Source organism: Tyto alba, unplaced genomic scaffold (genome assembly GCF_018691265.1).
Source record: "Tyto alba isolate M040663 unplaced genomic scaffold, T.alba_DEE_v4.0 Super-Scaffold_5, whole genome shotgun sequence".
Lineage (NCBI taxonomy): Eukaryota > Metazoa > Chordata > Aves > Strigiformes > Tytonidae > Tyto > Tyto alba.
This window is the reverse complement of record NW_024881326.1, coordinates 12,143,370-12,166,394: the sequence shown is the minus strand read 5'-3', so window position 1 is coordinate 12,166,394 and position 23,025 is coordinate 12,143,370. Positions and strand designations below refer to the sequence as shown.

The following is a 23,025-nucleotide window of genomic DNA, read 5'->3' as shown; positions in this document are numbered from 1 at the left end:
CAGTGCTGTATTTCTCCTCAGCTCATGCTGCCGCAGGCGGTGCAACTCTCTTCATCCCACCGGTGAGCTGGGAGTTTTAGTGCTGTATTTTGTCAGCAGCATCCCTCTGCTTTGCTGAGATCTCCCATGGGAAAAAGGGTAGTTGCGCTCAGGGACAGCTGAGGATAAACTTGTCTCTTCATAGAAAACTGGGCTGCCTTTACAGTATGTTTTGCCCTGGTTATTCCTTTTTTTTTTTTTTTTCTTCCCCTGAGACTTTTACTCAGCCAGAAGTACTGAAGTTGGATGGATTACCTGAATCTGCCTGTGATCTGTGTGGTAAAACTTAGCTGTTTTCAACTGCAGACTTACAAGCCAGAAATCAGCCCATGGGCTTACATGGAATGCTAGTCACTCTAGTATATCTGGGAGACGGGGTGTTTCAGTTTTGGGAAGGAGTCCATAACTCACAGCAAGACCTTTGTTTGTGAGCAGGCCCTGGGATGTCAGCTACAGGGGCAGGTCTGCTATAGCCAGCTCTGCCCTGGGAGGTGGGAATTTAAGGTGTGTTAGCAGGCTCCTGGCAGCAGCGGTTCTTCATGTCTCACTCCCTGGTGCTGAGCTATGGGGGCTTTGTGCTGGGAGCCTCCTTCCTCTTCCAGGGGCTTTGCTTTGAAGCAAAGAGGTACTTCCCCTTGCCAAGGGAAGTCCTTGGTCCTGAAATGCCTGCTCTCCTCACCTTGAAAACAAGGAGTTAATTGTTTTTTCCATCTGCTGGCTCAGAGGAGCCTGTGCCTCCTCTGCCTGCACATAGATGGAGAGAGCAGCCTTGCACAGCCCAGCATCCAGGCCTGGGGTGAAATGACCTGCCAGTTTGCAAGCTGTAAAATAAAGGTGGGTTGGGAAGAGCAGAAGGCCAATGAGGAAGCATTCAGCTGTGGGGGAGATCAGAGGTTAATTGCCCCCTCGCCTACCCACATTCTGTGAGATGTGGTGCCTGGCCTCCACTGCAGCTGGGGGAAAATCCAAAGGCAAAGGGCAGTACCCTCATTCCTGTAAAAGTGTACTGGAATAGCTCAAAGGGCACGGGAACATGACGGTCGTGGAGCCAGTGATGGCTGTGGTCTGCCCTTAGCTCTGTAATGCCTTCAGAATCCCTGGGCTTCTCTATGCCTTGGAAAATACTGAAGGCTGGAATTGCTCCCACCCCTGCAAAAGGAAAGAGCTAAAAATTTGGGTAATGAAAAATGCATCTGTCGGAGCAATCTTGGGAGTACCTGACAAGTATAGCTGGTGTTGTGGGACTTTGCTCCAGTGACCTGAGAAATCTAGAGGGACAGCTTTTCTAGGAAAGTGAGTTCAAGGCAATCATACTGCTTGTGACGTGGGTCTTGTCCTGCTTTTAGCCTTTTTAGCAGGCTGGACATCCCAGAAATAGAGAGTGTTATAAGTTCTGTGAAAAGAGGCACCTGTGAAAAGAGGCACCTGTGAAAAGAGGCTTTGAGGAAAGATTAGTTCTCTGGTGTGGGAAAAGTTTCATCAAAGCACACCCTTCCTCTGAAATCCCAAGTGAAGATAAGAGGCAACCCTAGAGCCAGTGTAGCCTCCCTGGTTTCTCTGCTTATGGGACAACTTCTTGTTTCTTCCAGACTCGCGGTGCACAGCAGAGAGCTTGGAGAGGCTTGGCTGTACCTGGGGTCTGAGCCTCTTCTAGGTTAGCAGCTTCCAAAATGTTGGTGCCCTCAAGTGTACTCCAAGCATGGAGATGACAGGCTGGTAGACTGGATTGCTTGGGATGTCTCTGTGGACTGGCTAATGTGGTTACAACTCAGTTTGTCCATGCAAAGGTGTTTGGGATCCTCTGGTCTTCATCTCTTCTGTGCAGAGCAGTGCTGTTTAACCACCTACCAGCAGTGGAGCTGCCGAGGGTGCAGGACAATTTCTTTTCAGTTCTCTAGGCCAGGTCTCTGGGGCAGATTATGGCTAGACATGGAATCTGTTTTCACTGACATTTTTGTAAAATCCCTGGACAAGCTTATGTTTAACTATAAAAGTGTGTCTTGCTGATAAAGGTTATTTTGCTTGCTGAATTGGTGTAGGTTCTACTGATAAAGCCTGCTCTCCCTGCTACAGATTGCATGTTATGCTAGGTTTGCTGAGATCACTAACCTGAAGCACCTCTAGCATAGATTAGACTCAAATTACGGAGAAATCTGATTGCAATGTTAATGTAATGCCTGGAAGATCAAACCTCCATGTCCTCTCCACAGGTATCATGGTTTTCCGAGATAAATACTTTTTACAACTCTCGTGATAGATTTCTGAGCTGCTGTTCAAACCCAGCCAGGAAGGTGCTTTCTAGCAATCTCTTCTGGTGCACCCAAAGGTCTCTGTTCCCTGTGGTGCCATGGAGTTCATTCCACCCTGTTTCCCTCATATCTTTCTTTAAAGACTAGAAGATCATTTAAAGCGCCTTTAAACAGGTCTCTTCCAGGAGGCTATAGAAAGCCTTGAGTTTGCAGACAGGCTTTTCCTTCGACTGAAGGTGTTTTCTGAAGAGGAGCTGGTTTCTCACTACACCTCACCTCCATTGCGACGTCTTCCACTAAAGCTGGGCACCAACAGTCTCATGGCAGCGCCCCAGCTGTGTGACTCCAGATGGGACCATCCCCAAGGCTTCGGGAAGTAAAATGTGAGTGCAATTGCGAGCCAAGCATCGTAGATACCCTGAGATGAAATTGTGAGGCTGTTTCCTGGGCTAGACCGTGGCTACCAGTGGGGACATCTGGTGGGGCCTGGGGCATGGCTGAGACAGGGAGTGCATCTCCCATTCCCACCAGCACAGTTCATGACTTGAGCTGTTGCTTAGCTCAGCCATGATTTGAAGTGTCTGAGAGCTGCCCTTCTCCATAGCACATCCTCTGCTGCTCCTGAAAAGGCTGCTGTAATGCCATGGGTAGGAAGAGTTTGTCCTCTTCCATACTAGCCCTGCCTTGCCAAGGGGCCAGGAGGCTCTGGTGGCACGGGAGGCAGCTGGGAGTGTGCCGTGGCTGGGAGGAGGGTGGAGGAATGTGGAGGCCCCTTCCAAGTGCCTCGGCTCATCAGGAACTTGGCCTGAATTTTCTTCCCCCTCCTGCCTCTCCTATCTGAGCACTTCCCGGGGGCTGCAGGCAGAGACAGGCTCTCCCAGCACCTGGTCTGATACTGCTCAGAGAGCTTGCATGGATTATTTGCTGCTACTTCAGGTCAGCTGTGCTAGGCAGGAATGAGAGGCAGGTCAGGGGTGCCAGAAGGAGCTAAACTCTGCTTGCTTGGAAGGCTTCAGGGAGGAAGGAGGAATGGGATCTGGCCAGGTCTGGGACAAACCTGTGCCCTTTCCAGCCCTGGGCACCCCTACCCAGTGCTCTGCACGAGAAGAGGCTCCGCTTGCACAGGCCAGGGCATTGCCAGGGGTGCTGTGGGTGGTGGGTGGGGGTGCCCCGCGCATGGCTGCAAAGGCCTCGGTGATAAGCATGTGTTGTTCCCTCTTTGGATGAAGTCAGGACTTTTTGCATGTTTCTCATGACCATCTGATGAGGTTGGAGCCCCTGGCCCAGGTGCAGCTGCGGGTTTGGGTGTGCTGGGTGTTTATAGTGCCTCTATTGCTTCTGAAGATAAGGACATGTTAGTATTTTATTGTCCCTTTTCTTCATCTGAGGCACCATCCAGAGCAAGAAGAAGAGAGGGGAAGGACTTGTTTCCTTATGACAGGGGATTAGTCATTGCAGCCTGGCCCTCCGGCGGGGGACTGCAAGGCTCCCTGCCTCACCTGCCATCCTGTGAGGCACGGGCTCCAGCCTGGCAGCTCGGAGGAGGGAGCCATTCCCCACCCAGCCTCTTCCCACCCCTCCTCTGCTTTCTCCCTGGCTGCCTGTCCGCCCTCACATCCCACTCCTGTCCTGAGCTGGGGCTGTGCTCCTCTGGATTTCCTGTGGGAAAACCCAGAGCACCCTCAGCTTTCCCTGCAGAGCTGGTGAGGGGCAAGAGCTGACCCGAGGGGCTGGCTCTGTGCTGCGCTGGCTGGCTCAGCTCCATCACTTTGCTCGTGCTCGCCGTCGGGAGAGCTGGCTCCCGGGCCAGTCTGGGCTCCTGTCCTCTCTGGCCCTGGGCTGGGCTGCATCCAGCCTGCCCTTGAGGACCCGGCTTATCGATAACGGGGTTATTGCGTGAGGCAGAGATAACCACTGCCACCACGTTTGTGCACCCGTTGTCCTTCCCTTCCCCGTCCTCTGCTCCTGCTGGTGAAGAAGTAGAAAATCCTTTTCAACCTGCCTTGCCCTGTGGCCAAGTTTCACATCTTTGGGTGTGTTCAAATGAAAGGACAGGAAAGCTGGAGGGGAGAAACCTATCCCCCCCCCCCCCCCCCTCCCCGAGCCCATTCACACTTAATGCAGGGGCTGGAGGCATGGGGGCTGGGGGGAGGCTTGCCCCCTTTTCAGTGTGATGCTTGTCAGCTCCTCTCCTGCTGTGCCGCAGCTGAAGCCAGCATGCTGCACCCATGGAACCGGGGTCTGGCGTTGCACAGGTGAAAAAGAAACCTGAGGGGACGCTGGGGCCCCTTGCAGTGCCTCTGACCTGTGCTCATCTGTCCAAACCATGGGTGTTTCTGTACCTGAGCCCTTGCCTGTCCCGGCTGCCTCTCTCCTTTGGGGGGAAGCTGTGCAAAAGCTGACTCTAAAGCCAGAAATCTTCTCTTTTGCTGCTTGAATTAAAGTGTTAATTAACCCGGCAGCAATCAAACTCTGAATCAAGCATTTCAAATGCCCCTTTGTTTAATTAGTGGAGCCTCTGCCCACAGATACAGGCAGTGCTGTCTGGCCCCGCAGCCCAGGGTGGGAGGCAAGGGGCAAGAACGCAGTGCCCAGGAATTCCTCCTCTTCAAAGGCACGACCTCTTGTACCAACTATTTTCTCGCCTTCTCTCTGTGTCAGCTGCCCAGAAACAAAACGTCTACAGCTGAAGGACTTAACTGAATTTGCGGCATCTCCTGGGGGGGTGCAGCTGACAGGCTAAGTCCCTTGCACACTTTCCATCCTCTGCACCCAGGACTCTCTTTTCCCCGAGGCAACAATAAGTAACTCAGCCAGCCCGGGGCTGGGGCAGTGGCCTTCCTTTCCCTTGGCCACGTAAAGGGGGTGACTGGCATTTGCCTTGAAATCCACCCTGGTCCTCTCCAGCGAGCGTTACCGAGCGTTACCCTGGGGATGGGTCCCTGGGTGGCCCCTTGCTCAGTGAGGAGGGGAGAAAGGTGACTCGCTGTTATCAGGAGTGTGTTAACCCCATGGCAAACATGATTTCACTGGTGCAAGGGTAACGGTGGTGACGTCTGAGCAGGTAACATGGTCCCCTCCTCTCTGGGACCTAATCTAAATTGCTTTATGAGGGGCCAGCATGTAGACCAAAGCCTCTTGCTCCCTGGGGGACAGGGAGCCAGGGCAAGGGGGTCCCCGGGTGGCTCTGTTCTGTGGCACAGCAGCGTAGGCATTGTCTCCCCTCCGGCGGTGGGACGTCATGGGGGGCATGGTGGTGAAAATGTACTTGCTCGTCGGTGGGCTGCGGGGCTGGGCTGGCTGTGTCTCCTCTCCTCTGGCCGTGCCCTGGCTCATGCCCAGCATTCCCCAGTGCCACCAGCAGCCTGTGCGAGCTGTCACACTGCTGCTACTGTGCAGGGCTGCAACCACACAGCACATCCCACCACAGCTTACCGATGTCTCGCTGGTGGCGTTTTTCCTCCCAAAATAGTCTCTGCAAGGACCCCTGGGCTCCAGGCCCACCTTCAAGACCCCTCTGCACCTGTGTTGGGGTGCTCAGCCTCTGCTGTGGCCAGCGGCTGCCTCAGGTGCTCGGGACCGTGTTGCCTCCTGAGTGCTGGTGCTCACAGCATCCTGGTTTGGAGATGGGGTGATGCCAGGGCTCTCCCCACCGCCTGGGGACCCTGATGTGCCACATGCACCTGGGGACAGCGAATGCCCCTGTGGGCACCCCAGTCTCAGTGATACCTGCACCCTCAGAAACAAGCAGGGCTTGGGGGGTTGTTGCCTGCTGTTAGCCCCTGGGGAGCTGTGCTTGCCCCTACTGTCACCCTTGCAGTGGTAGCACACAGCAACCCCCCAGCGTGGTGCTCAGGGACATAACGTGTAGGGGAGTGACACTTTCCCTGCCCCTCTGCCTGGGCTCCTGGGTGGCAAAGCCACGGTGGTGGTGGTGGTGGGGGGACACAGGCCAGAGCAAGGTGCAGGGGTGATCTCTGCTCTGTGGACCCGCCGGGCGGGCGAGCAGAGACCCCACCACAGCCCACCCTGCTGGGGGAGCTGCCAGGGCCCCTCAGTGCCAGAGGAAAGCTCAGCCACAGCCTGGCTAGAAACACAGATTTATTGCGACATCAGTTTGCAACCAGCACTCAACCCCCACGGTGGCGACTCCAGACCCACGTGGACCCCCTGACCCCGCTGTGCTACCTCTGTGGCCAGCGGGCTGGTCCTTGGGGGCACAAGTGCACCCACCCCCCCATCCAGGCAGGCTTGCTGGGGCTGTAGGCTGGGGTCCCGCTGTGGCAGGGGCTGCCTGCGGACTGGCAGCACAGAGGAGGGAACAGAAGCCGGATTCGGGGTCCTTCACTGATGTAAGCCACCAGCTGAGATGTCCAAGCAGCCAGTCACAAGACTCTCGGGAGCCCCGGGAAGAGAGTGGGGTCAAACCCTCCAAGCATGTGAGTGAGAGGGCTGAGCATGGGAAGTGCTGCTGTGTCCTCACCTCTAACCGCGCTCCCTTGGTGCCAGTCCAGGTGCTTTGGGGAGCCGGGAGAGCTGACAGCCCGGTTCCCACCCGCAGCCGCTACACGTATCCTGTCAGGTTGTAGGAGTTGAGCTCACTCTTGGTCTTCTGTGTCTGGCTGACAGAGGGCCGGTGGCTCTTGCCTGCCAGCAGCCGGGGCTGGTAGGTGCTTGTGTAGGTGGCCGTTGCATCCCGGGCAGGGCAGGAGGTGCAGAGGATGAAGCCACCGACGAGGGAGAGGAGGGAGGAGATGATGCCCAGGTAAAGTGCCTCCCCAAGCTCAAACTTCATGCTGTCAGGGAGGACAGGGTTGTGGAAATCCCGCAGCACCACATGGATGTTCCACACCAGCGGAATGAAGCAGAGCAGCCCCCCGAGGATGAAGACTGCGCCGCCTGCCACTGCTACCCGGTCCTTGCCCGGCGAGCCCTGGCTGAAGACGGTGCACCTCATGCCCATGACAGTGAGGAGACAAGCAAGGGAGGAGACGGCGCAGGAGCTCACCATCAGGGCTTGGGCTGCCTGGACGTCGGCGGGCAGGTTGAGCAGGGAGCTGTAGATGTCACACTGGGTGATGCCTGTGCTGTATGTGGCGCACTCCATCCACAGCCCCTTGGTGAAGCTCACGGCTGTCACTATGCTGGAGCCGATGTAGGAGCTGGTCTTCCAGCTGGGCAGCAGCGTGGCTGTCAGCGTACCGATGGAGCCCAGGAAGGCCACGGCATAGCCCAGCAGCTGGAGCCCCATGGAGACCATGGTGAGGGCTGGCTGTCACCTCCCTGGGGCTCGCGGCTTCTCACCCGGCTCGCCGGCAGCTCGCTCCCACGCGCTTACCTTCCCATGGCCCCGCCGGCGGCTCCGCTCACCGCGCCGCAGCTCCACCCCACTCCTGGGGGTGCCGGTTTTGTGCGGGCACCAGCGTGTGGGTGGGAGCCGGGGAGAGGAGAGGTTACCTGCAAGAGTGGAAAGCAATCCCTTCCCGATTAACAATTGACCCAAGCCTGTGGAGGAGCGCCAAGCGCCCTTTCACCTCCGCTATCTCTCCAGCCAGACTTCAGAGGCAGAGCAGCGCTGCCCGGGACGGACGCCAAAGCCCTCCCTTGTGCCGGGGCCGTGGGCAGGGATGGAGAGCCGGCCGCTGGCAGGGGGAAAGTGCCCGCCGCCTTCCTGAGGATCCCTTGTGTTCTGTGATGACCCAGGACAAGGAAGCCAAAAAGCTACGGCTGCATCATGTTATTTGGGACCTGTCGGAGGTGATTTCAGGTGGTGGCCCTGAGGCTCCTCCAGCAGAAGAAGGGGGATTGCGCCTCATCCCCATCTGCAACTGCCCACCCAAAGCATCTGCAGCCGCCTGCCACCCGCCCCGAGCTGCCAAGGTTCTAGTGGGACAACAGGATGTGCCCACTTGAGGTTGAACCATGGCTATGGCCTTTCCGTGCCACTGCGGATAATGATGGAGAAGGATGCATGTGATTGATAGTGACGCCTGCGTCCCCAGGACAGTCTGGAGATCCACAGAGGGTGGAATGACATCCAGGCAAAGTACACTGGCAGCGCTTCGGGGATGCTTCCCAGAAGCGCCCCGACCAAGCGGGGTGACCCGTCCTTCGTGGGGTGAGCACACTGGGGTGCAGCTCATGCTCGCTGCTGCTGGCGGGGGTTTTTCTGCTGGTGTCATCTCCTGCCTGCAGTCCTGGGTGTGGGCGGCGCGGGGCGGGGGGGGGTTGGCAGAAGTGGTGGAGTGGGTTGGTTTGTTTTCCCTCTGCCTTGTTTCAAAATTCCTCCTCCTGCGGCGTCTTGCGAAACTGAACTGAGCCCACACCACACCGTGCCGACACTGCAGCCGGCGGCCTCTCACCCTGGGAACACTCCCGACTGAGTACCACCACCACCCAGTGCCTCCACTTCTCTCCCTGTCCTCACGCTGGCACCTGAAATGCTTGGTACCACAGTTTCCCAACTTTCTGTCTCCTTTTCTGTGCATTAACCAAGACCTCTCACTCAGTCTCAGGGGTGTTGCTGCAAAAGAAACACCTGGGGTGCTTGGGGTGCCAGCAAAATGCACGGGAGGGTCATGCCGGAGTTCTGCGGTACTTACAGAGGCAGCTGGAGATGCGGTGCAGGACCGAAGGTGGCTGTGGCCGGGGGTCACCCGGGACTGGAGGTGGCTGGTCAGGGCAGGGCCGGGAAATCAGGGACTGCGAATTGTTTAGCTACAGCTTTGCAAAATCCACCTGCAAATCTCAGCCTGGATCAGAGGCTTATTGCAGACCAGAATTAAACCCTTTCAGCGTCGGGAAGGATTGGAGAGCTGGGATGCCTCGTTTTGCTTGTTGTCTTTTAATTATCAGGGTAGGTTTGCCTAAGTGGCTTAGGTCTGTGGCTTGCTGGTGACTGTGTGCCACTGTCCATGTGTCCACTTTGGGTTGAGTCGCCCATGCTGGGGTTGGAGGGGCAGTGAAACAACAGCAGGTTGAACTCCCCATGCCCCCAGGGTGAGCTTGGGCTTTCGGTTCGCTCCTTCTGGCCCTGCTTGTCCTTTGCGGGGTTTGTTGTTGTAAGACTCCTGGCCCAAATGAGGAGCAAATGGAGACAGCAATGAGGGCTGTGCTGGCCCCGTGCCCCCTCCTGCTCACCGGCTGCCGCAGATGGAGAGGGGCAGGGAGGGCCTCTGGTGACAAATTGTGCTTGGAGCTGAGCAGGGTCCAGCCTGCATTTGGACAGGGGTGTTTGGATGCTGATAGCAGAGCTACAACAGGGACCATTTGCTATTTTTTTTCCCTGTCCCACATTGAAAGCTTCTTGGGAGTGGGAGGTGACCTGTCTTCCAGAAGCACCTTGGCTCTAGTGCTTGGGCAGGAACAGTGGGCAGGGACAGGACGTATCAAGAAGCTTTCCTGTACCTCCCGGTATGGTCCACATCTCAAAAAAACAAAAGAGAGGGGAGGGAGGACGGGCAAGTGTGTGCTCTCCCCCCTGCACCAGCAGTGCAGGAACAGGGCCTGGCAGCTCCCCGGTGTGATCTGAGCAGGGGCCGTGGGTGCCTGAGCAGGACCATTGCCCTGCTGCTGCCTGGCATCTGCCCCTGCCATCCGTCTTCCCTCACCATCCTCTCTTGAGCATCCCATCACCTGCCTCCTGGCTGCTCTGTGCTTGCCACCACTGCAGCCCATCACACTGTCCCCATCACAAGCCCACCACCCTGTCCCATCACACGGCCACTGCACTGTCCCCATCCCATGCCCATCATGCTGCCCCAGCACTCCCCATCCCTTCCTCACGTCCCCCCTCCCTTATGCAAATGGCTACAAAGAGCACTTAATCATCCTTGTTAATTGTCTCTGCCCTCCCCTGTTCCCCCCCTGGGGATTTTCTCACAAATGGTGTCTAACTTTTCCCTTCTGTGTTTTGCTTTTCCACCGGAGATCACAGCCCCTCCACCCCCACCCTCTCCCCAGTCCTCTGTTTACACAACTGGGACAAATTTCACACCCTGGGAACTGCTTTCCCTGCACCCCCAGTCCCTTGCTCCCCTGGCCAAAAGAATCTGTGAGCCCCTGGCTGGGGCAGGGCTATAAAGGTGTCCTCGCCAAGGGTCTGCAGCATCAGAGGGGACACCGTTGCCTGACACCATGGAAGCTGCTGCCTGTTGTCTGCCTCCCCGTGGGCTCCGGGTGCCTGTGGCCAGTGCTTGCCCAGCCCTGGGGCTGGAGCAAGGGGGAAGGTACTTGGGTGTTGCACAGCTGGGGGGGACTGGGGAGGGTGGGGAGGGCAGGGGATGCACGGGTGGTGGGATGGGGAAGGATCCAGCTAGATACGGGTGAAGGCTGTGTGGCTCCCTGCTCTGATGGGGACCCCTTTGATCCCAGTGGCAACCGGTGGGAGAGGGTGCAGAGCCTGGGGAGCAACACCAGCAGCTCCCAGGGGTGCTGGGGGGGGGCTGAAGCAGGGTGAGGAGCACTGAGGCCGAGGTAGTATGAGTGCACCCACGTATGCCCGGCACCCCAGCCACGCACCCGGGCAGGGGCTGAGCTGGGCAGGTGAGACTGCGGGGCTGGGGTCGAATGGCTGCGGTGGAGGGTAGCGAGGCGAGGGGGGAGCAGGCCAGGGTGGGCAGCCGCTGCACTGAACGTCTCTCCGCACCTAGATCCCTGCCTCTCTGGAGACCGTGGCTGCCCCGAGCAGAGGAAGGAACCGGGCAGCGGAGGCAGCAGATGGACACTGTGAGTTTTACATTCCCTGCTGCACGTCCGTGTCCCCGGTTTCCCACTGGCAGCGTTGTGATCCCAGTTCGGCAGGAAACCAGCCCCTTGCTCCAGACTCTTTCACCCCCCAGCACTGTTGCACCATGGCACCGTGCCCCCGGCCCGTGCATCACCCCTCTGCCCCGCGAGCCCCGCAGCCTCGCCGGGGCAGGGCCAGCAGACACCCCCCCCTGTCCCAGCAGACACCCCCCGTCCCCGGGCAGCCGCAGCCAGCACAGCCGCGCCGCGGGGGCCTGAAAGGGCCAACTGTTCCCAGGCCTGGCGGGCATTCCTCAGGGGGTTAGCGGGACGCCTGGGCATTAGCTTTTGAGCACGGGGAGGGGGGGAAGATTATGCTGGCAAAAAGCCCGTTGTGGGGGTTTTAAATGCTAGCATCCTTTGTGGGGGCATGAGGATCTAAACTGAGGGGCGGGAGAAGGGGGAGATGCCAGCTTCAGGGCAGGCTGACCCTGCACGGGTCTGCCAGGGCTCTGGGGCATCACCCCCACCAAGGGGAGGGAGAAAGGTCCCTGCCCTCGCTGCCAGCCGCGGCTCCCGTGTGCCCCGCTGCCCTTGCGCTGGGAGGAGGGCGGCAGCGGGAGCCCCAGCACAGGTCCCGCTCCTGCTGTGTCTCCTCAGGCTTGGACTCGCGGGGTGGCAGGGGACGGCGGCCCCGACAAAGCTCTGGCATTTTTCCACCACCCAGTCAGGTAGGTGCCCTGATGGCGGTGCCTGGGGGGGCCGCGGGCAGCGGGCAGGCAGGGCGTCTCACCCCGGCTCTCCCCACACAGGCTCCTCTGGCCCAAGTCCAAGTGCTTTGACTATCTGTATGGCATCGGGGAGAAGCTGCTGGAGAACTTCCCGGTGCAGGCCACCCTCTGCCTCTACGAGGACTCGGGCAGCGAGGAGGAGGAGGAGGAGGAGGAGGAGGAGCAGGAGGAGGAGGAGGAGGAGGAGGAAGCAGGGGACATGGTGGCAGGTGCCCCGCCACTGCCAGGCAACCCGGGCAGGCCAGCGTGAGGGCGAGGACAGGCCCAGCGGCACCACGGAGGTGCGGGCAGACGGCTGCCCCGCGGGCACAGACCCCTCGGCCGCGGGCCCTCAGGGGCGGCCCAACTGCGGCCCGCCCGGGGGCCGTGCCCGCCGCGCCGCGGCCAGGAGACTACGACTCCCAGCAGCCACCGCGGCGCCTCCCGGCAGCCGTCGCCCTCGCTCATTGGCCACCAGCCTCTTTCGGCTTGGGGGGAGGAGCTTGTAGCCCCGCCTACTCCTCCCGTTCCGCGCTCCTATTGCAGCCGCGGGAGGGGGAGGGCGGTGCGCTCGGGCGGCACGGGGCTCGATTGGCCGAGGGGCGGTGCCGGGGCGGGAGGAGGTGGGGGAGTGGGCGGGGCTTTCCCCTCCCCTCCCCGTCGGCGGGCGGGAGCGGCTGCGGCGGGGCGCGGGGCCGCCATGAGGTACGGGCGGGGCGGCGCTGCCGGGGGACGCGGGGCGGGGAAGGGTCGTGGGGTGGGGGACAGGGGCCGTGGGGGCCGGGGATGGGGTGCTGGGCGGGGAGGGAAGGGGCCGGGGCCGGGGAGGTGGGGGTCGGGGAGCTGGCGAGGGGGTTGCGAGCGTTTGGGGAAGAGAAGAGGTGTGCGGACGTGGGGTGTGCTGGTGGGGCGGGGGGATGTGGCAGTGGGGCGGGGGGGTTCGTCTGGGGCTGGAGAGCTGCTTTCAGTTGGACAAGCTCACATCTGGGCGGATGGGACAGGTGAGTTGGGGGGTGGGCGACACACACCCTGCTGTGGGGTGACACTAGGAGCTGAGGGTGATGGAAATAATTTGGAGTTGGGTCCGGGCAAGGCAGGTCCGGTGCTGGGATGGAGGGGCCGGGGTGGATGCTGGTCGAGGGCAGCGCGAGGACCGGCCACGTGCGGTCGGATGGGATCCGAAGGCTGTTTTGGGAGGGCGAAGCTTCCTGGCAGCCTGTGGGGACCCCCCGGCCCCTGGCAAGTGGAGCCGGTGCAGCCTCTTCTCCTCGCTGTGGATCTTGGCATGGAAAACCCCAAATATTGCTAGGATCCTGCTGAGCGGCTGGCAGCCACGGCTACGTGATGCCAGGAGCGCCGGCAGCTTCCTTGCGTGCTGTGGCACGTCACTGGCGTCTGTGGATCCCCCCCAACCTGTACCTGTGCCCCCCAGCCTGGCGAGGAGGTGCCACCTCCCAGTGTGCCCCCCACGCCCCACCCCACGCCTGCTCGAGGTCTGCGGGGGGCCAGCGCTGTGCACGAATCATATTTTACCAGCACGATTTCCTCCTTTGGCATCGGTGACAGGAGCGGGGGCGGAGATGAGGGGAGCCCGGGGGAGACACAAATGTGCGACTGCAGCATCCTCACTCTCACGGCTGCATCCCTCGCGCCTCCTCATGGTTGCCTTAGCAACCTCCTATCGATGGGGTATTTATAGAGGAAGTGAGCGCATGTTGGGAAGCTGGAGGGGGGGGGACTGGGACCGGGTGGGCGTCTGCTAGGTCAGCCTCCAGCTTCAGGCTTCTGCTGGTTTGTGTGGCTGTGTGGAGGCAGGAGGGATGCTGCCTGCCTTGGCGTCAGCGCGTGTGGTGGTCCAGCTTTTCCTGCTCGTCAGAGCCGGGGGAGGTGGTTAGGAATTTGCGTGTGGAAATAAAAATAAGTGTCTGGGATGTCTGCCCTTCTCGCGGGCATTGCTCGTGCTTGTAGGCTTGTGTAGACCTGGCTTATTGTTCCACTGGAATAAACCATCTCTTAGCTCTGATGCTGGGTGCATTGGCACAGATACTTGGAAAAAAGTTAAAGATAAAATGTTCCTGATGCATTAAATATGTTGCCTGATGCATGCTGGGGGTCCTGACAGATCTGATCTTGAATATCCTTATTTCTGCATCTCTCTTCTGTCTTTCGAAGGGGGAGAATGCCTGTAACAAGCAGCAATACAGAGGTTTTGTGTGAAAACTGTGGCAAGTTTTCCATTATGTGTGGTTTTTTATCTTGTGGGTTTGGGTCTCTTGGTAAAAACTGATGACAACAAAAGCAGGTCAGGTTGTCCCTGCTCAGAGCTGATGCGGCGTGTGGGGCAATGCATGGATCCGGAGGCCTCTCAGCTGCTCTCTCATCCCCCAGGACAGCTCAGAGAAGCGGGGTTGGGTGTGCAGTTTCTTAGGAAAAGGCCTCGCGGTGCGGGCTGTGGGGTGCGGGAGGTGGCAGACCCCTTCTGTGTAATTCCAGTGATCTCTGCTTTCCCTCGCTCCTGCTTAAACTCCGTACTGAGGTTTGCAATCTGAGTTTCACAAACTATTGGAAAGAAGCTGCTTTCCACCACTGGAGACAGCTCCAGGTTTTCTTGGCCTCTTGCCGCTTTTGGTGCAGCAACCTCAGAAACCCCGGGAAGCCTGATGTTGGCAGGGAGAGGTGCTAGATTTACTGAGAAGGTGGCTGTTAGTGAGGTGTGGTAGTGCCCGCTGTGGTGGTGTTCATCAGCCCTTCTGTGTGTCTGGATGCCTGCCTTTTACGTGAAATGAGAAATGCGTTTCTAGCATTTCTGATCCCGCAAACAGCTCGGTGCTGTTTCTGACCTTGCTCTAGCCGAGCAGATTCAAGTGCTTTTGGGATAACTCTAAATATCTGAAGATCAGCACATGGTTTAGTTCCTGCTATTTCTAACTGTGTTTGCTCCTTCATTCGCAATAAATATTGCACTGTAGGAGCTGGTTAGTCCTGTCCTCTCTGTCTCCTGACGGAGCTGTGGCTTTGCCACAGCAAGGTGTCACACAAGGCAGGAAGAGATGAGTTTGCCCAGGATAGTCTGATCAGTGGGGCATCAAGCACAGGGAGAGGACAAAGTGTGGAAAACAAGTGAAATTCCTCCTGTGAGCAGAGAGGGATATACTCTGTTTCTGCAGGACTTTATTTCACTCTTGTGGAGTTTTGTTTAGTTTTGCTTTTGAAGCACAAAAGGTGCTCTTCCAGCTGGAGAGCTGGGTGCGCAGGGAGCTCTGTCGCTCTTGCTGCTGCCCCTTAGCTTGGCCCAACAACCTTTAGGAGACACATATCCTTTTCTTTCCTGCTGTGTAGGCAGCTTTATAGTGGTGGAGAAAACAGTGTGGCCCTGTTTAATGCAGACTGTGGATAGGAGTTGCAGAAGCGAGAACTGGCATGGCTGCGAAGTAGATTTAAAACAAGGTGACTGCTTTACCTATATCCATCAATCTCTTGTGGAAGGGAAGAGCACCAGGCTGCTCCCAGCAGCTTCTGACACACAGGTCACCTCGTCTGCTGATGAGAAATTGGGACTCTCCTTCATTCAGTTCTTCCCTTCCTACTCTGCTTGTCTGCCAGCCCTCTGGGCTTCTTGGGTAGGACCCTGGTCCTCCCTGGGTTAGTGCAGCTCAAGTATGGCAGAGACCTGCCCTGGGCTCTCAGAGGGTGCCCTGAGCCCCTCCGGTCCTTCCAGCCATGCGATGAGTGGGGAGGCAGCACAAGTCCTTGGCTGTCTGAAGAAGCACTGCTTGGCTGGGAACTGTCATGGGCCCACCACGCATCATCCTGCTTTCTGCATGAATCTGGCCCTGGGTGATGGAAGTCTTGGGCTTCAGGGGGTGAAATTTAAGCTGTCAGTGACTCTCCTGTTTTCTTCCCTGCAGGTAGGCAGGAGGCCCCCATAGCTGAGTGAGGCAGCATGGCAAGTAAGTATTCCCCAGTCAAGACAGAGAGGTGGCGGTGGTGCTGGAGGAGAGAATGGGGATGTTTGGCAGCCACCTCTCAAGGAAGGAGTACCTGTGCTTTCTGGGGGACGTTATTCTCTGTGGGGAGCATATGCCATTGGCTGTTAGCCCTGGATGAGGTCTGAGGTCCGGCCTGACTTGTGCTTCTTTCTCCCCTGTGTAAGGTGGGAGTTGAGAGGAGGTGCTGAAGGGCTGACCTCTCCAGGACTCCCTGTATGCTGCATCATTTCTTTATTTGCATGATGCTCGCTGTGCAAGTCAGGCCTCCCTGAGGCTGTTTGGACTGACTGGCCCCTCTGCAGGGGTTGCTGGTCTGTGCTGACATCTCCTAACAACAGTGCTCCTCATGGCCCATGACTGGCATCCCATGAGCTGCTCATCCTGGGGGTCACGCTGCTTTGTAGCCCGTGTGGCTGGTGGCACTGGGACTCTGCGTTCCCAGTGGATGAGCCGCTGCCTGACTCTGTCCCACTGGGAGCTCGCTGTGTTTTGGCATCTGAAGGAGTGCCTGGCAGATGGGGCTGCTCAGGGCCAGCAGCTAAAGCTGGGCTGAGACTGGCGAGGGTGCAGGGTGGAGGATGGCATGTGGTCTGTAAAGAGCTGGACTCAACCCTCCCTCCTCGCTCTTCTGGGCAGCCTGCGTGGAGGCTGCATGCAGAGATGTGATGGGAGCTCAAGGAGGACGGCAGATGTGAACGGGGAGATGTAGAGATCTGGCTGGGATCTCAGGATTTGCTTGGAGTGTCACTGGAGCCAGCTGTGAAGGTGGAGGCAATAGCCATGCTGGGAAGGAGGAGGACCCCAGGGGTGACAGGTATGTTTACTTTAATTATCTGTGCTGTGCTAGGTGGGAGGAGGGAACAGAGATCTTCAGGCAGCGTTTAGTGTTTTTAAAAGGCAGTTTTAATCTGCTAATGACCCAGCTGGGTCCCTGCCATCCTCCACTGCTACTTTTTCTCCTTCCCAGAGCTCAGGTGCTGGCTTACCAGCACTTACTGGTTGTGGTGGCAGCGTCCCTTGCCAAGCAGTCCCCTTCGTGGTGACCCTGACGTGCAGGAGAGGGATGTGGTGGTCAGCATGTTCACCATCACGTCCTCTCCAGCAGCGTGCAGTCCTGGCTGACCCTCTGCAGACACAGCTGCATGCCCTTCTGCTGAGAAGCAGCTCCTTGGGTGTCCCACCAAGTCGGGCAGCAGAGCTGTGGGGTAGCAGTGTGGCCAAGCCTGCCTGCCACCAGGGGCCAGCAGCACCTCAGGAAACCCATCAGGGATGCACTGAACCCAGCCCTCGCTCCTGCTCCCCCTGCCTAAAGCTCTGATCTTTCCTGAGCACCGGTTCTCCAGCTGGTGTGGGAAGACTTGGAGAGGCACAAGGGGTCAGTACTGAGGCTGCTGGGCCTTGGGAAGTCCCCTCTGCCCTGCGGTTTGGGGACAGTACCTGCTCAGCTGTCTGCTCTTTGTGTCAGTTGGGCATCCAGGCTGGAGATGGGAGTTGGCAAGACTCTTGTTTCCTGAAGGCCACTGATTTTCCTGCTTTGGTCCCCAGGCACATGGGAGCTCTTTGCACGTGTGTGTAAGGGAGGGGAGGGAACAGTGACTTAGTTTCTGCTTTTCTGCCATTCCTAGGTTCCTGAGGGAAATTGGATGTGGGGAAAAGCACACGCCTTCATCACAGCATGCTTTCAGTTGGAACATTACTCGTGATACCTGCCTGCCTGTGTGTCTTTTTATTTCCCACCATAGTGGCCGGTTCAGCACAGCAGAACAGGGAAGGGATCGTGTGACTAGTAACAGCAGGGATGGAAAACCCTGACAGTGAGATCTGCGGCCAAGCTTGTTGCTCCAAGGTGTGCTGAGGAAGTTGGAAAGAGGCTCAGACTCAAGTGCTGAGGAGGGGAGAGTTGATACCGCAGCCTGATCAAGGTGGGAGGCAAAGGAGATGAGGCCAGACTTCTCCACCAAAGGATGGGACATCTGCGGAATGGATGGTGTCTTTGTAAAATTTCATTTCATTCTGGAAAGGCTCGAGGTCAGCCTGCCAGCCTGCTCCCTCTCCAGCCAGGATAGCCCTCCTCACCTGCAAAAGTCAAGGCAAGCTGATCCCTGCCTTCCTACAAGATGCCTTCTGTGCCTCTTGAAAATGCTTTTTCTGTTGTCCTTGTTAAAAAAAAAAAAAAAAAGGTTTGCATAATAAAGTTGATTCTGAGGGAAGGTCTCTGACTCACATCATTCATGCTGCTCTTCATTCACACCTCAGTGGTTCAGCCCTCTGCAAACTCTCTCACTGAACCAAGCCATTAATAAATCACGGGGGGAGAATGCACCTACACAGCACAAAAAGAGCACAGTGCCTCCAACCAGGGGATGGTGTAGCACAATAGTAGTTGCTTACACCGTGATCTTGTCCCTGCATTGATATTTACAAATACTCTCACAAATACCTTGCTGTATTGTTCTAGGAGCAGGATACATGGAAGGTAAAGGAGAAGGAAACCTGTCGGTCTCTCTGGTAAAAGGCTCCTAATGAAAGAAGCTTGTAGCTTTTTACTAACTGTTAACGTTTGATCTTCACTGAGCTTCTTACTGAAGGAGTATATGTCTTTGTTATAGCCAAGCTGGTCTAATGGGAGACTCTGTGTGTCCCCTTGCCTCCCTGTCCTGTATCAGTTGATGTGGCTGCAGTGTGAGTTGGTTCATCAGGTTGATCCAATGGAAGACTGAGCCTGAGGATGAAGGAGGTAAATAGATTTTTGCGGATCAGCCAGCTGAACCAATTCATCTTCCTCAAGGGAAGCAGCACAATTATGTGGCTTGGTGGGAAGAGATGGTGCCGACCTACAGCTGAGTATGTTGAACCCCATTACAGAAACACTCTCATATGAAATGTGTGCATGGGATGTTTGGATCCTGAAAGGATCATGGTTTGTGTGGAGTGTCTGCTTTCTGGGCAACAACTCGTTTGCCTTTCCTGTGCTGTTGCAGGTCCTGGTATGTACTTGCTCCCTGCGCCCCATGGAGCTCTCCCTTCTGCTGAATATGAGGAGTGAGGCTTTGAAAGGGCTGTGCCTCTTGCAGGCAGGAGGGTGCTGTTCCTGCTCGGTTTGGCTTGCATGCTTTGTGGGAAGATGTGATGTGGACAGCGTAGTGTCTCCCAGGCTTTGGGAGCAGAGGAAGGTTTGTGAGGCCTCTGCACCAAAATGCTGTAGGGATGAGAATGTGATGCCACGTAAGGAGAGGTTGCTCAGGCCCTTTTCAGTATCTGAGACCTGAACTGCATCCCTGAAGCCACCTGAGCTTGCATGACCCCACTGCAGCTGGAAGCAGGTACACCACCCTCTTCCCTGGGGGGGCTGTGGAGGTGTGAAGCAAGAGAGGAGGCTCTGGGGTGGTGCACAGAGGGACTGTGAAATGAATGCAATGCACTATGTGTTGTGAGTCTGTCTCAGTGTTGGCCCTGAGTCTTGGTAGAGAGGCCTGGCTCTGTGTCTCAGCCCTGTGGGGTCTTGCTTGCTCAGTGGGATCTCCCCTGCCCTGCAGCAAAGGGGCAGCAAGGTGAAAGCCCATTAAGGGCAGGAGGTTGAAAACAAGTTGTTGGAGCCTTCTGTCTCTTCTTCGGCTGCCCTATGTGGTCTGCAGCTGCCGCTTCCAATGTCTCTAACATCTCAGCCCTGCTGGAAGGATGCTCCTGGTGCCGTATGTCTCCAGGCAGACCCCAAGAGCCCTGCATCTCAGGGTGTACTCTCCCTCCTTGGGCACTCTGCTATGCTAACTGAATTGTGTTCCTGGGCTTTTGGTGTTTGGGATGCCTGTGTCATCAAAATCCTGTGGGAAGCCAGGTGGGAAAGACCAGCTGGGCAGAGGCCAAGTGTGGGGCTGTCCCTGCTCAGTGTGTCTCCACCTTGTGTGTTGCAGTGTTCTTGGGGGCCAGGAATGCCCACTCGGTCCTGAAGCGCTTTCCCCGAGCCAACGGCTTCCTGGAGGAGATCCGGCAGGGCACCATCGAGCGGGAGTGCATTGAGGAGGTCTGCAGCTATGAGGAGGTCAAGGAGGTGTTTGAGAACAAGGAGAAGACGGTGCGTTTGTCCCGCTTTGTTCCCCAGTGAATCTGTGAGGGCTTACGCCTCAGTGAGTTGGAGGCAGAAAAGGAAAGCGCGGAGGGAACAGCCCCTTCTGTTCCCTTTGTCCTCTTCTGTCTGCAGGCAGCGTGTCGTGGCCTCACTTTTCAGCATGACTTTCCCTTCCCAGGCAATGCCCTCACCTTGATATTGCCATGACACCCTGCCCACAGCTGCAGGTCGAGCTGGCACTCCCACAGCGTGTGTGGGAAATCTGTGCTGTTGTCCCCGACTCTCCAGGCTGGGGTTGGTGTTAGCCAAATTTCTCCCTGCTTGGTGTGCGGGCTGTTAGCGGCTGTTGAGGGATGTTCCTGTGATCTTTTGTGTTGGTTCCCACAGCACCTCAGATGCTGGCAGCCCTGATGAGAGTGGTGGGGACGGCCAAAAAATGGCCTCTTTTGTAGGTCTAGGGAGGGCAGTGAGTGTTGCTGGTGGTGCTCAGGGGGTGTTTGTCTTACCTGCAGCATGTGATGGTTGCTTCTCTGTTCCTGCCACAGATGGAGTTTTGGAAGAGCTACACCAACTCTGTCTACTCTGTCAAGGACCCCGGGCACAGCACGGAGCGCTCAGATGCTATGTACGTGGTGGTGCCCCTCTTGGGAGTGGCTCTTCTGATCGTCATCGCCCTCTTCATCATCTGGAGGTGCCAGCTCCAAAAGGCCACCCGCCACCGCCCTTCCTATGCCCAGAACCGTTACCTGGCCAGCCGAACGGGACGCAGCCTCCCCAGGGTCATGGTGTACCGGGAGCGGTCGCAAAGCCAAGGGGAAACCCAGTATCAGCGAGAAGCAAGCAACCGGGTGGCTGGAGATGGCAGAGCTGGGGGCACCCCCCAGCAAGATGGCACCCTCTACCCGCCAGAGCATTCGGTCTCTGTCCTCTCCAGACTGTCCAGTGCCACCCCTCCACCTTCCTACGAGGAAGTGACGGGCCACCCGGAGAGCAGCAGTGGCGAAGAGACTAGTGTCTCCTACAATGATCCGCCACCCAAGTACGAAGAGATTGTGGCCACTGCCCCTGTTGTGGGCAAATAGCAGGTCTGCCTCCCTCCTGCCTCCTCACACACTCACGCTCACCCACCCACCCTCCCTTCTCCGTGCCCGGGACCCCCTTCAGGTGCCAGGTGGCACCCCGTCTCACCTGTACAAGCTGGTGCCATCACACAATAGCCTTACCCTCCTAACCAAAAATAGCTGTCCCCAAGTGGGGTGAGGCTGGGCTGCAGGAGTGGCTCTGGAGTCAGCCAGCCGTCTCCTGCCCCTCACTCCCTGCTCACGTAAGTGCTGTAGCAGCCGGAGCAGAGCGGCAGCTTGTTCCTGGCTCATCACGGGGGTCTCCCCATGGTGCATTCAATTTCCTCACTTCCCCCTCAAACAGACATAACATTTCCCATGTTTAAAACAGCCTTGCTGCCTCCCTGGGGTGCTGCTCAGCCTTACCCCATGTGCTCACCGGGCCCCGTTTTGCTGCTCAGGGCTCTGATTAGGAGTTGGGGATGCAGGAGGGGTGTGTCAAAGTTCTGTCCACCCCCACGGTCGGTGTCCACACTCTATGTTTGGGGAGAAAGTGCATCCCTTGTGTGGATTTGCTGCCAGGTGGGAGTGGGGAGCCCAGTCCATCCTGCGGTGCCTGTAGCGATATTCACTGTCAGGAGATCAGGGAGGAGCAGTCAAGGAGGTGCTCTCTGATCTCCTAGATCCCTTTGGAAAGAGGGAAAGGCTTGTGGTGGTCTTGTATATGAGGTAAGTGACTTTGGAATAGCAGGTCCTTTTCACGATGCTCTCCACTTTCCCCTTGCAGGGTGCTGGGCAGCTGGAGGTCTGGCTGCAGCTGAGCTGGCTGGTGGGCTCATCTCTGACCTTGAGCCAAAGGTGATCCCACGGTTTTAAGCAGTGAGGATGCTCCTTTTTCCTGGCGCGTGGCCTGTCTGGTGTCTGCCCCACAGGTGGGATGCTGGCACAGGGAGCCTGCAGATGGGCCAAACCTCCCCTGTCTCTACCCCAAACCTCTCAGTTCTGCCTGGCTTCTCTCTTTGAGACTCTTTGTCCTCCAGATCAGATAAAGGGGAATGCGAGACCCCACTCTCCTCCAGGCCCCTCTGGTGGGCAGAATGCTTGGTGGCCATGGCCGTGATGTGGAGGGCCTGCTGACAGAGGTGGCCACAGAGGTGAGAGCTGACTGGCCATGCCACGACCTGGCGATGCCAGTGGGTCGGTTGTAGGACCGAACCCTGATGACTGTGGTGCCAGTGCCGGGCAGAGCCAGGTGCTTTGCTGTGGGACCAGAGCGTCCCCTTTTCCTGGGCAGCTGCTTTTGGGGTCCAAGCAGTGGGGCTGTCCTTTCCCAGTCATGTCTGATGGGTTAAAAAGAGGGTTGCGCTCACCAACCCCCCAGGAGTAGCCCACAAACTCCCAGCACTGCCGCCTCTCGGTGTTCACCCCAGCACCAGTCTCTCCACCAGCACTGAAAGGCTATTGTGCATCCATCGGCTGCTGCACCCCGCTCCATCCCAGGGATGCTCTCACAGCAGGTTCCCTCAGCCCAGAGCTGAGGCTTGCCCAGTGTGGCCGTTCCTGGGGCAGGACACGGGGGGGTTTGCGGCTGCTGGCACCTTGTCTGTCCCCTCCCAGGCCTTATCAAATTGGGCTTATGGGAAGACCTGACAGTGAGCATCAGGGTCAGAACCTGGAAAAGACTGGAGGGAGATAGAAGGGTGCTCTGCATCCTCTGTCTTTGATGCTCGGTCAATATCCCTGCAGTTTGTATTCTGTAAAACTTGGTATATTTCTGTGCAAAAAAAAAAAAAGGTATTTATTAAAAAACCCTCACTGTCTGAGTGGCACAGGGTGGCTTTTTCCCACAGGAGGGGTGTCTCACTGGGCACAGCTGGATTTCCATTTTGTGGGGGTGCTGGGGCTCAGCTCTGTGGGGTGATGGAGGCAGCTGTGGGGCGATGGCACCAATACTCCCCCTGGGCCCAGCTTCAGCACAGTCCCCGTTGAAGAAGGGACCAGCTCTGGATATGGGGTTCATGCTGCCATGGGGCTGGGAACAAGCTCACACATCTGACAGGAGTCTTCGACTTTGCTGGGCACATGGTGCAACTCTCGGGGAGAGCTGGAGGGTGTCCTGTGAGC

General features: G+C 57.5%; 3 protein-coding genes across 13 annotated transcripts; 2 read left to right on the top strand and 1 right to left on the bottom strand.

Annotated features, from left to right (window-relative positions):
- Window positions 1-6,409: 6,409 nt before the first annotated feature.
- CLDN2 (claudin 2) lies at window positions 6,410-9,734 on the bottom strand. Its single transcript, XM_032996065.2, has 2 exons — window positions 8,891-9,734; window positions 6,410-7,745 (listed from the first exon to the last, which is right to left on the bottom strand). The coding sequence occupies exon 2, from the start codon at window positions 7,546-7,548 to the stop codon at window positions 6,853-6,855; it is 696 nt and encodes a 231-aa protein (XP_032851956.1). The 5' UTR covers window positions 7,549-7,745; window positions 8,891-9,734; the 3' UTR covers window positions 6,410-6,852.
- A 1,211-nt stretch (window positions 9,735-10,945) lies between these two features.
- On the top strand, window positions 10,946-11,978 carry RIPPLY1 (ripply transcriptional repressor 1; the record flags this gene model as incomplete). Its single annotated transcript, XM_042807141.1, has 3 exons — window positions 10,946-11,015; window positions 11,676-11,746; window positions 11,828-11,978. Coding segments are annotated over exons 1-3 (231 nt in total), but the record flags the coding sequence as incomplete, so codon positions are not given.
- Window positions 11,979-12,010: 32 nt separating this feature from the next.
- PRRG3 (proline rich and Gla domain 3) lies at window positions 12,011-22,721 on the top strand. 11 transcript variants are annotated; one of them, XM_042807140.1, is made up of 5 exons: window positions 12,793-15,232; window positions 15,694-15,735; window positions 19,686-19,846; window positions 20,386-20,925; window positions 21,689-22,721. In XM_042807140.1, exons 2-4 carry the CDS (start codon window positions 15,729-15,731, stop codon window positions 20,920-20,922), a joined length of 705 nt encoding a protein of 234 aa, XP_042663074.1. In that variant the 5' UTR covers window positions 12,793-15,232; window positions 15,694-15,728; the 3' UTR covers window positions 20,923-20,925; window positions 21,689-22,721. The 11 variants fall into 11 exon arrangements, 5 of the variants coding, with proteins under 5 accessions (XP_042663072.1, XP_032851816.1, XP_042663073.1 ...); XM_042807138.1 differs by lacking the exon at window positions 12,793-15,232 and adding an exon at window positions 12,011-12,087 and having other exon boundaries at window positions 20,386-22,721; XR_006166929.1 differs by lacking the exons at window positions 12,793-15,232; window positions 19,686-19,846; window positions 20,386-20,925; window positions 21,689-22,721 and adding exons at window positions 12,032-12,087; window positions 16,411-16,588; window positions 17,400-17,993.
- Window positions 22,722-23,025: the final 304 nt, after the last annotated feature.

Coding starts and splice junctions, on each gene's coding strand:
- CLDN2 (XM_032996065.2), bottom strand. CDS start 7,548: ATGGTCTCCATGGGGCTCCAGCTGCTGGGCTATGCCGTGGCCTTCCTG.
- PRRG3 (XM_042807138.1), top strand. Junction 19,847..20,385: donor TTGAGAACAAGGAGAAGACG/GTGCGTTTGTCC, acceptor TTCCTGCCACAG/ATGGAGTTTTGGAAGAGCTA.